General features: G+C 37.4%; 1 protein-coding gene and 1 pseudogene across 11 annotated transcripts; one reads left to right on the top strand and one right to left on the bottom strand.

Moving 5' to 3' along the window:
• Positions 1 to 766: 766 nt before the first annotated feature.
• Positions 767 to 3,351, top strand: LOC148867938 (putative pentatricopeptide repeat-containing protein At3g01580 pseudogene; annotated as a pseudogene). The gene has a single exon (XR_016110850.1). The product of XR_016110850.1 is annotated as a putative pentatricopeptide repeat-containing protein At3g01580 pseudogene (transcript).
• A 404-nt stretch (positions 3,352 to 3,755) lies between these two features.
• LOC148867937 (transcription factor PIF3-like) lies at positions 3,756 to 8,265 on the bottom strand. Of its 10 annotated transcripts, none has more exons than XM_088981404.1 (9): positions 8,116 to 8,265; positions 7,183 to 7,486; positions 5,807 to 7,091; positions 5,600 to 5,704; positions 5,433 to 5,498; positions 5,200 to 5,265; positions 4,578 to 5,099; positions 4,266 to 4,388; positions 3,756 to 4,136 (listed from the first exon to the last, which is right to left on the bottom strand). In XM_088981404.1, the coding sequence occupies exons 2-8, from the start codon at positions 7,269 to 7,271 to the stop codon at positions 4,305 to 4,307; spliced, it is 2,217 nt and encodes a 738-aa protein (XP_088837530.1). In that variant the 5' UTR covers positions 7,272 to 7,486; positions 8,116 to 8,265; the 3' UTR covers positions 3,756 to 4,136; positions 4,266 to 4,304. The 10 variants fall into 10 exon arrangements, with proteins under 10 accessions (XP_088837530.1, XP_088837529.1, XP_088837533.1 ...); XM_088981403.1 differs by lacking the exon at positions 8,116 to 8,265 and adding an exon at positions 7,914 to 8,054; XM_088981407.1 differs by lacking the exon at positions 8,116 to 8,265 and adding an exon at positions 7,914 to 8,054 and having other exon boundaries at positions 5,819 to 7,091.
• Positions 8,266 to 11,416: the final 3,151 nt, after the last annotated feature.

Here is an 11,416-nt window from a genome sequence, read left to right as displayed (position 1 = left end):
TTGGGTCGGTTTCGATTTTGCTCCTGTACGAAAAGGACATAGAAGCTTAGAAGGAAATATCTATTCTGAAAACTGAAAACTAAAAATTGAAGTTTTTAAGATACTTTATGAAAATATATTTAAAAAGTTAGAATTAGAATAGAAGACAAAATTTATCAAGAAAATAGAAAGTCAAACTGTTTTATAGAAAGAAGGCTGAGATTTGTATATTTCAAGAAACTTTCTAAGTTCTAATCTAAGTAAAAAAGGACACATAATTCTAATTGTAATTGCCTAATTGGTTGCCTATTTGGTGTAAAAGACTATAGAAACTAGGATAGAGACAACTTAGTTAAATAGGAACCAGAAGACTAGGTTAGGTTGTAATTAGGAATTAGGATAGAGGCAACTTAGTTAAGTAGGGACTAAGTCGATTTGGTTCGGGTTGGTTTCGATTTTCACACAAGAAAACCGAAACTGACTTGAACCATCGGTTTATGAATTTGTACAACCCAAAACCGACCGGTGCTTATGAAAACCCGACAAACTCGGATTGGGTCAGTCCGAGTTGGTCCGGTTGGGCCTTCGAACAGCCCAAGCAGAACATCGAGATTGGTGTTTTGGGCGCTTTAGGAGTTAACGGCCGTCCCATTAGCTTCGCACGTTTTGAGGGGGAATTCGTGCGAAAAGACAGGTGGCGGGCTTCCATTACGTGGGGCGCAGATTTGAAATCAGCAACAAGCAAGGAAAAAATTTGGTAAGGTTTTGTCGGCAACGGCAAGCAAGCAATTCCCTCTACCTCAAAATTTTGGCCCTTCCCTTCCCTTTCAACTCTCAAGTCCTAAATCCTAATTAACCCCTGTCTATGAAACCAGGCGTTACTGGAAAGTCTGGAATATGCACCATAAACCCAGAGCTCCACATATTCCTCTATCATTACTCAAGACCTCTTCTTCACCTTCACTTGCTAACCTGCCTCACGAATTTGCATATCAAAGTACCCAAACCATCTATTCTAATCATTATCTTCAACATTCTGTTCTGCCTTCTCTGAACCCAACCAATTATCAAACCAAGCCTTTTCATATCTCCTCAAAACCAGGTCACTTCTTCAACAACCTATTTCATTTGAGGTCACCTACCACCTTATCTGAAGTCAAGGAGATACACAGTGTCTTGGTTGTTAATGGTTTCTTCCACCCAAGTAGCTCTGACATGTTGTTTGGCCCACAGCTTGTGAAAATTTATGTCGGATTTGGAAATCTGCATGAAGCTTTACTTGTTTTTGGTCAACTTCCCCAAAAGAATAATTTTGCTTGGAATTCTATTCTCAGGGGGTTTGTTGAAGCGAGTCAGTTCTCAGAAGCACTGGACTTTTATCACTTGATGCTGAGAGAAGGCTTACTACCTGATAATTTCACATATCCACTTGTTCTCAAGGCTTGTTCTGGTCTATCTGATCTTGAAGAAGGTAGAAGGATCAGAAGTTTGATCAAATTCCATGAGTCTCATCACAGAAAGGAAACCAACATTTTTGTGCAATGTGCCATGATTGATATGTTTGCCAAGTGTGGGAGCTTAAACGAAGCACGATTCATATTTGACGAAATGCCTAGTAAGGATTTAGTATCATGGAGTGCGATGATTTGTGGTGCGGTACAGAATGGGGAGTGGTTTGAAGCTTTGTGCTTATTTAGGAGGATGAGGTCAGAAGGATTGAGGCCTGATTCAGTGATTGTAGCAACTATCCTTCCAGCCTGTGGTAGATTGGGATTTCAGCTTCTAGGAATGGGCTTGCAGAGCTGTGCCATAAGGAGCGGATTCGAGAATGATTTGTTTGTTTCAAATGCTATGATAGATATGTACTGTAAATGTGGGGACACCCATGTAGCCCGCCGTGTATTCTATAGGATGGTATTCAAGGATGTGGTCTCTTGGAGTACCTTGATTGCTGGCCATTCCCAAAATTGTGAATACTACGAGTGTTTGCAACTGTATGTTAAGATGAACGCATTGGGTGTAGGTACCAATGCAGTCACAGTAGCCAGTGTTCTCCCTGCATTTGCTACTCTGAAAATGTTGAAACAGGGAAAGGAGATGCACAATTATCTTCTCAGACATGGGTTCGAATCTGATGTTTTTGTAGGAAGCGCATTGATTGATATGTATGCCAACTGTGGGTCGATGAGAGAGGCAGAGTCCCTGTTTCAGATCATGTCAGGTACGGACATCACTATATGGAATTCAATGATTGTAGGGCATGCTTTAAATGGGGATGTCGATTCAGCCTTTGGCATCTTGCGAAGAATTCAACAATCTAAACATAGACCAAATTCAATAACCTTGGTAAGCATCATTCCACTGTGCACCGAAATGGGGACAATCAGACAGGGAAAGGAAATTCATGGTTGTGCGATCAGAAACTGTCTTGGATCTGTGGTTTGTGTTGGAAATTCACTAATAAATATGTACTGCAAATGTGGATATCTGGAACTTGGAGTGAAAGTCTTCGATCAGATGGTAGAAAAAGATGTTGTAACATATAACACGATCATTGCTGCACATGGGATTCATGGCTGTGGAGAGAGGGCTTTTTCTTTCTTCGATAAAATGAAAGAAGAAAGGATTGGACCTGATAAACTCACTTTTATAGCACTCTTATCGGCCTGTAGTCATGCAGGTTTGCTCGAGTGGGGCTGGTTCTTTTATAATTCCATGATTAATGAGTATGGTATTCTGCCAGACATGGAACACCACTCATGTATGGTCGACCTTCTAGGTAGATCGGGTTACCTTGATGAAGCATGGGAATTTATTAGGAGGATGCCGGTTGAACCTGATATCAGTGTTTTGGGAAGCCTACTTGGAGCTTGTAGAGTTTATAATAGGCTTGACCTAGCTGAGATTGTAGCTAGGATAACTTTCGAAAAGAACCCAGAAGATCCAGGCTACTATATTCTTTTATCTAATATATATGCTTCGAGTGGAAGATGGGCAGATGCATCAAGGATCAGAGCAATGATTAAAGAGAAGGGCTTAACAAAGAAACCAGGAAATAGTTGGATTCATGTTGGTTATAGTGCTCACATGTTTTGTGCTAGAAACTGGATGCATCCGGAATTTACAGAGATCCAAGAAACTTTGGAGAGTTTGTTCTTGGTGATGAGGGATGAAGGGTATGTTCCAGATGATGATGGACTTGTACTGGTCGATGGAAGAATTCCTTGACAAAACAATTCAAAATACTTTGGCACCTCAAATATTTATGTGCATCCCTTTTGGTTGACATTTTGTTTGTGCAACTGTACAGCGAATTTTTCATCTAATCAAAAGATGAGGAGATAGAACTTGAATCATTTTGACTGGTGACCAGCGGAGAAGCCCCCATGTTTGCAGATTAACAAATTTTGTAAGAAAAGCTTAACACTACTATCATCTTTACTCTTAGATCTACAAACATCTAAACGAAAACAAAAGTAATAAATATTTTTCATTGGGTTTCGACACATCAAGCCCAAGCCAACGCTGCACAAAGCCCGTCAAATTTCTGCAAAACCCAACTTCTTCTCTTGGTAATTCCTTTTGTGATACCCCAACAATCTACTCTGACCTTTCATGTTGAGCAACTCATGTTCAGGGCATGATTAATGATTATGCATAATATACGCAATGGCTCCTGTCTTCATGCCTTTCCTATTAAGAAAAGCAAAGAGCAGGGTTGTTTGGTCATAACCCTCAAACTGCAGATTGTCCATATTACAGAGTAAAGGTGAATATGGGGAGGAAAGACCCAGCTATCAAAATCTTTTCATTAATAGAAGTATATGTTTACAACGGTGTGGATTACTCCTTCAGATACAGTCTTTTAGAAGTTCCATCTTTCGGGAATTTGCTTTGACACACATGCACAAACGCACATGCCACTATCCACTCTCTTCAACTAAAAAATTGCAGTTAGTAGACGACTGCCTTGATGTTAGGAAGTAGACAATTTATTAGGGGTTCTACCACAAGCCATGTCCCTGTGGAACCATCTCTGATGACTGAATAAATTCAGCTCAAGATTGAACCGAATAAATTTGAATAAGGAGCAATTCCTCTATCAATGTGTTGCTACCTAATGCTTCTCCAGTTACAAGGTTTAGCACATTACAGACCTGCATAAATTAAATTTTCCTCAATCAATGCTGAAACTTCACCATATGCAGGAAAAAATAATAATTGAGGTCATTTTTTATTTGGTCAATTGAAAATTAAGCAGGGAAGTGTTGCTAATATACACTTACTTGTTTCTGTACTAGATAGCTCCATTTCCCTTGCTTGAGTCAGCTATTTTCATTGCGATTAGCATGCCTAGTTTGATCATTTCTTTGCATCGGCGCAGATTGTTTACTACTTTCTTTTGTTGCCTGGAACCAACAGTACAAGAGTGATTTGTGAATTTCAAAGAAAGAAAATGAAATTGCTTAATTTTGATTAGTATTGCCAATATTCCTTAAGAGGCATGACAAAGACAAATGAGTGGCTCCGTTTAACCAAATAAACAAAAAGAAAATCCGTCTCCATTATGAAAAGAAAATGGCAAAGGGGTACCAAACCTGGTTAGACATCTTGTCTTCTGAACAATCAGCACTATTCTTCTGCATCACCTGCAAGCTTATGGTTGGTTCCAGATCTTTTGAACTTGATGGGGAAGCTGGAGAAGACTCTTTGATTGGGGTCACAACACCAGAGACATCAGGTACCAAAACTGGTTTTGTGGAAGAACCTCCTGACAACGGAATGAAGGGTGCACGAGGCATTGACATTGGGAGTCCTTGACCAGGGAGCCCAAACATCTGAAGGCCAGATCCTGCCATTCCAGGCAAACTGGCAGGCCCTGAAATAGGAGTGGAAGGAAACTGAGTTCCATGCATGGGAGGCACCTGAATCAACGGGCAACCAGAAGAACCACCGCTCATGTCAACCATTCCCATCCCAAAACCCAAACCCATGCTCATTCCCATACCCATTCCAACGCCCATGGGTGAGAAATGTGCCATATGTGGTGCATGTACGTGTTGCATTCCAGGCGGTAACATCACTGGGGGCATATACAGTCCACTTCCCATTGACATAATCTACATGAAAAATTAAATGGTTTTAGGTCCTGAGACAATTAAGCTTATATAATTATTTTGATAACCCATAAGTTGAAAATCAAGACAAAGGCAAATTCACCTGTACTTGAAGCTGAAGCGTCTTCAGATATTCAATGGCCTCATCAAGCATCGAAGCTTTATCCACCTAATGCCACAAGACACAATTCAGAAGGAACCAAAAGGAAAGAAAGAAAGATAAAATACAAGGACAAGCCAACTTATCAAGCATTTAGGGGGCTGCAAATGCCTACGTTGACACAGAGGATTCAATCATAGAAGTGACGCTAAGAATTGGGAATAAAGAAAACTGACCTTATTGCAATTTGGTATAAGTTCTTGTAAAGCCCGCATCTTCTCATTGATCCTATCCCTTCGCCGCTGTTAATTTAAAAAAATCACTAAGTTGGATTTAGATTTCAAGGACCAGAAAAGATTGAAATCAAATTGATCTCCATTTTCTCTTTCTCTGTCCTACTCACCCTTTCCGATAGATTGTGTACTTCTGCAGCACGGCTCCTCTTGGAGGCCGTACCTACTCGAGGGGGAACTGGCTTTCTTGCGTCCACAGATTCTTCTTCCACATCCTGCATCAAATCTTAATTTAAAAGAGAAAAGAAACCCAACAAGAAAAGGCAAGGAAAATAAATCTTAAAAAAACATGGAAGAGAAGAGATGTTTCCTTTTACATTTTCACTTACTTCACTCTGGCATTCAGAATCCTCAGCATCCCTAGATTTCCTCTTCAACGCTTGTTTGAGATCATTAGAAGCTCCCCCAGCACTGTTGACTGAACAAACGGAAGAAGATGCGACCATTGGCTCCATAGCTTTTTCAGTATCTGGTCTTTCCACTGCATTACTTGCTGCAAAACTTGAGGTTTGGCCAACAAATTGATCGGGGGATATATTTTTCCTAAGACCATCATCTCGGCAAACAACTTCAGACTGTTCAGCAGAAAGCAGTTCCTTGGGAGGCTTAGGCACAGATGGCTTTGTATCCACTTTGACTGGCATAGAAGCCAATTGGTTGTGGAAGCCTGTGGAACTTCTTGAAGCACTTGTAGATTCAATCATAATGGACTCAAGAGGGTTGCCACTCCCAGCTGCGGGTACTATACCATTACTTCTCAACTTATCTATGCTAGACAAACCGGGACTGGCTACAGCACCGAGACTTTGGAGGTTAGCCTTAACAACAGCTGCAGGTCTTGAGAAATGGGAGAAGTTCATTAATCCTGTGTAGTTGCCAGGCTGCAGTGGTGATTTTGGGGGTCCCTGCTCTTGCTTCTGAATCTTCGTGTTAGGAAGTCCACCAGTTGAAATTGGGGAGTGACTCGAATTCCCACATGATGCAGATGCTTTGTCCGTAACATTGTTGGTGTTAGTGTTAATGAAATCTGAAACTCTTGGTCTAGTAGTTGGAAGTGAAGTCTGGCCCTGTTGCAACGACGATGAACATAACAGACTGCTACTAGTTCTACTAACCTCGGGACCTCCCCCAACACCTTTCGATACATTCCCGTGTTCTGAATTCTTACCAACATGTGCAGAAACAATTTGGGAATCCTTACCCATCTGACCACAACCATGGTTTTTATCAATCGGCAAGCTATTACTCTGTGCAGAGAGCACATTCACATTAACTCCAGCTAACTCAGAAAACAACTCCGAACAATAATCATGTTGCAGAGAATCATCAAGCGAATAATTCAGCCAAGGGCTAATCTCTTCGTCTTGAGCCAATCCCATATGACCTGAAGGTCCTGCCGTACTAAAATCATTCAAGACAGATTCAATAGTCCCCAACCTTCCAATCTTGGGAGTAACAGCATCTCTTCCATCTTTCTCATGAACCTTGGAAATATGAGATGAATGATTGGTACACGAGGGACTCTTTCGACTTCTACCAGACTGACCTTGCATCAGAATCTGTCCATTCTCCCAAACCAGCTCAACAAATTCATTATCAGGACTGCATAAAAGGAATTTAAAACGTCATGACTTGAAGCGGGAGATTAAGCTACAAACTTAAAAATCCGTAAAATTGAAGAGTATGAACTCACACAAAAGGTACATCAACCGAACAAGTCATCTTTGAGGGATTGGATTCAAACTTCTCTTTTGCCATATGAAGAAATTCAGAGTAAGGCATGATGGATCAGACTCAGTCACCGTTTCTAACTGAGGACACAAATTAAGAACTATAAGCCCTCTGGGTGCTCTTCCGTACCATTAATTCTAAAACTATCCCAAGCCACACTCATCCATCCCAAACCAACACCACTTTTGAAACTTCAAACAACCTCGATAAAGCAACCCTTCTTCCGCCTATTTTGGGTCTTCTCTACCAAATAGAAAGTAGAAACCCTATTAAAGAAATTCAGATATTAAAATTAACACCACTCAACCACATTTGACATTAAAAACATAAAAAAAAAGGAAAGATAAGATTTTGCAAGTGGGATTTACATAACAAAATACAGAAAATAAAATCTTCTATCTCTTTTCTTACAATTCGATCTTTGTTTTGGTGGAATTCTTACAATTCGATCGGTAAAATAAAATAAAGAAAATCTCGGTCAAACTCCTTTAACGGCTCTGTGAGATCCCAAACAACATTTACATCCGAGCACGTCGAGATCTAAAAACAAAAAAAAAATCCTAGTTTTTTCGCATTTCATTCGTTAAAAAGACCAACCAGAAAAGACCCACTTATAATCCTCCAAATAAATCAATAAATTCTCAAGTTCCACTGCATCTCACTCAAAATTTAAACCAATCAAAGTAAACCCACCTCGGAGACCATGTCCAATCTCAATTCCTACGAAGGAAGAATTCAAGTATTGTGGAAATCACGCATACCCATTAACGACAACTCCAAAAAAAACCCACCAAAGATCGAAACTTTAGGAATAGAATGAAAGTTTCCATACACGAATCCAAGCAATAACATATAGTTTCACTTATGAAAACAACAAATTAGTCCTTGAACTAACCCGAATACGCTAACCAAACACGATAAAGATGAATAATTCTCACAAGGCCCCCTTTAAAAATTTGTGAATTACGATATGTATCTGTTTTGGAGGTCGAAGAAGTGAACTGGACCTTGAAAGTTGAATCCAAACTGATCATTGAAGATGGCGAAAGGCCTCACAAGTACTTACTTAACCCAAATTATGTAACCATGGTTCGTAAGAGGTTATCTGCCATAGTCAACGTATTTATTTCGCTCTAGAAATGATTGGACCATGGACTCAAGGGTTGGTGTCAATGGATCCCACAAAGTAGTATTATATGTTCTTGTTTAATGGTTAAAATATCACTTGAACTTATGTTTTTCAATGTAAATTAATCATGAAATTGGATTAATATACAATATGTTTTTTTTTGTAAGCTATTCCTTTTAATATAATCTGTATTTTGAAAATTAGGGGTTAAGGTATTAATGAAATGGTTGACTTGTGCTCAATAGCTAGACCTGATTGTTTGGAGAGAAATTTAAAAGCTCTCTGTATATGTAAGTGGTAAATTTGCTTCTTTTGTAGTGGTAAGGAAGAAGGTAAGGCAAAGTAATAAAAAATTTGGTTGAATATAGGTGAGATTTGGGTCAAGAAGGTTTTCAGGTGGATGCCTGTCTTTTGTGAAAGTGACGAAAGGTTTCCATGGAAAAGCAGGTGAAGGGGATCTTTCTAATCTGAGATGTGGACCGAGTATGGACCATGGAATGGAGCGCAAGGAGAGGTCCGCGATCAGAATTTAGAACATTGACAAGTGAAAAGCTTGACCCCAATCCCATGACTTCCATTTGGTTAAAGACATAAATGGGAATTGGGCACTTTAAGTTAATTAATTTCTATCCAGCGACTGGCCATCTTCTATTCCTCGTCTCTCCCATCATCCATCCGTCCATCTATATATAATTATTTGGTGAAGTACATTACACTCCACGGAAAAATTATAAAATTACATCCTCCTATAATCTATTAATAGATTTGGCATCGATCTATGATCAAAATTCATCTCATCTATACGTGCCTGTATAGTGAGACTAAGAATTCTGGAATGTGCTGAACAGTCATTCTCCATAATTCATTCATATCCAAGTCCAAATCTAAATCCAAATAAAATAAATGACGGGGTTTAATAGCAGGTAGATCCACCTTAGGCTCAGGGCATCCTTTCTACATCCTGTGACCTTGTTGATAGGGATGTAATTTTTGTTGAGGGCGGAGGGCCTCAAACAGCCAGAACAATCAGAACATGCGCGTGTAATTCACGTGATTGAGTGTGGTCCACGTGCGTGTTTGTTTGTCTGCGGGCTTTATGTCCAACATCTGTAACATCATGGGCCCCTATGAATATTGCAATGCTGCGTCATGACATGTTAAAAGATGTGGTGACCATGTGCATCCATGTCTATTGCCTAGACCACATAGGTTTTATAAAAGACAAAGAAAGGTTATTTACTTGTGCTTGTGCCGAATCGGATTACACTTTTTTTTTTTTTTTTGTTTTTTTTGAAAATTTTGATTTTTTTCTAAGTAAAATTATAAAACTAAAATATTTAACTTTCTTTTGAATTTTGGAAACTATTTGAAAAATTAAGAAACGGGAAATTAGAAATCTAAGTTATTTAACACATAAATGAAAAAATATAAACTTAACCAAATAAGAATAACGGGATAACAAATTGGAAGAAAAATAGGAATTTTATTTCATTTAAATTTGAATGATAGAAATTACAAATACAATGATTGGATCATTGGATACTTGGATGAATGAAATATGAAAATGGAATAAATTAATAAAATATAAAAAATACAGTATAGTTACAAATTGAAAATACAAATTACATTGTTAAAAAAATAGCAAATAAATTAAGTAAAATTAGAAAAAATTTACAATAATTTGAAAAAATAAAAAATTCTATACAACTAGTCAACTTCATGAATCATGACTTTCATCATTTGCTTCAAGTGAAATATCTGGTGTAGTATCATGGCCTCTTTTGTCTTGTAATTTTGCATCTAGCCAATCCTTAAAGCATATGCACATTTCTTTACTTTCATCGTTCATGCACCTTCTCTTATCGTCCAACACCCTACTACCTACACTTAAATAAGACTTCGATAGAATTGTAGACATCGGAGAGGTTAGTAGATCACGTGCCATGGCGGCGAGAACTAGATACTTTTTTGAATGATCACTCCACTAGGCTAAAATATCAAAATTATTTGTTCCCTCACCTAAACTAGAAAAAATTATTTGTAAATAAAAATTAAGTTCAGTAAATGAATTTGTTGCAGAAATAGCAGATTTTTGCCTTCTAGTTATTAAATAAAAAAGTTTTTCTCTTCTACTACTGGGCTCAAGTTCAGAAGTAGAAGATGCTATTAAAGTTGTATGAATATTTCCTACTGCTTCATACAAACTGTACATTTCAAATAACAAATTATTAATTTCTTCTTTTTTATTTTCAATTTCAATATTCATATTTTCACAATATGTTTCAACTAAAACATCTAAACCATCTTTCCTAATCCTAGGGTCTAATATTATAGCTAAACAATAAAGGGGAGAAATTTTCTCCCAATATTTTTTAAATTTATTTTCCATTATTTCAACAATACATTTAAATTGTGGATTATTTTTATATTTTGCAAAACAATCACAAATCACCATTAATTGATAAGGTAAATTACAACTAGTTGGATAATAAATACCTGATAATTCATTAGTTGCATCATAAAAATGTTTTAAAAAATCTCTTATACAAACTTTCATTTCCTAGTCTTCCTTAAATATAATATCATTAGGCATTTTTGCATTATAAAAATCCGTAAGAATTTATTTATGAGAAATACAACTTTTTAACATAGCATAGGTAGAATTCCATCTATATTTTACATATCATATAAAATGTTTATATTTTAAACTATAATTTTGACATAAATATTTAAATTCTTGTTTTCTTGCCCATAAACTTTTAATATATATAATATAATTTATAATTTTAGAAATATGAGTAGAAATAATATTCAAGGCATCTTGAATACATAAATTTAAGATGTGACATGCACATCTGATATGAAATACTTTATCATTTAAACATGGTTTTAATTGAGGTTTTAAAATATTTATTGAAGAATCATTATTGTTGGCATTATCAAAACTAATAGAAAATCCATAAGCAAGTAAAGTATTTAAAATGCTTGCAGCAATAGCTGGGCCAGTATGTGGCCATTCAAGCCTGGTAAAACTTAAAATTCTTTTATTTAAAAGCCAATTTTCATA

The sequence above is a fragment of the Nelumbo lutea genome, chromosome 3, assembly GCF_056320005.1.
Source record: "Nelumbo lutea isolate HS-2025 chromosome 3, American lotus-T2T, whole genome shotgun sequence".
Lineage (NCBI taxonomy): Eukaryota > Viridiplantae > Streptophyta > Magnoliopsida > Proteales > Nelumbonaceae > Nelumbo > Nelumbo lutea.
This window is presented reverse-complemented; position numbering and strand designations above follow the sequence as displayed.

What these genes read in the sequence shown, in the direction of transcription:
- LOC148867937 (XM_088981404.1), bottom strand. Translation starts at nt 7,271, where the DNA reads ATGCCTTACTCTGAATTTCTTCATATGGCAAAAGAGAAGTTTGAATCC. An exon ending in TACACAATCTATCGGAAAGG is followed by an intron (nt 5,499 to 5,599) that starts GTGAGTAGGACA and finishes TTAAATTAACAG; the next exon opens with CGGCGAAGGGATAGGATCAA. An exon ending in TTATACCAAATTGCAATAAG is followed by an intron (nt 5,266 to 5,432) that starts GTCAGTTTTCTT and finishes TTGTGGCATTAG; the next exon opens with GTGGATAAAGCTTCGATGCT.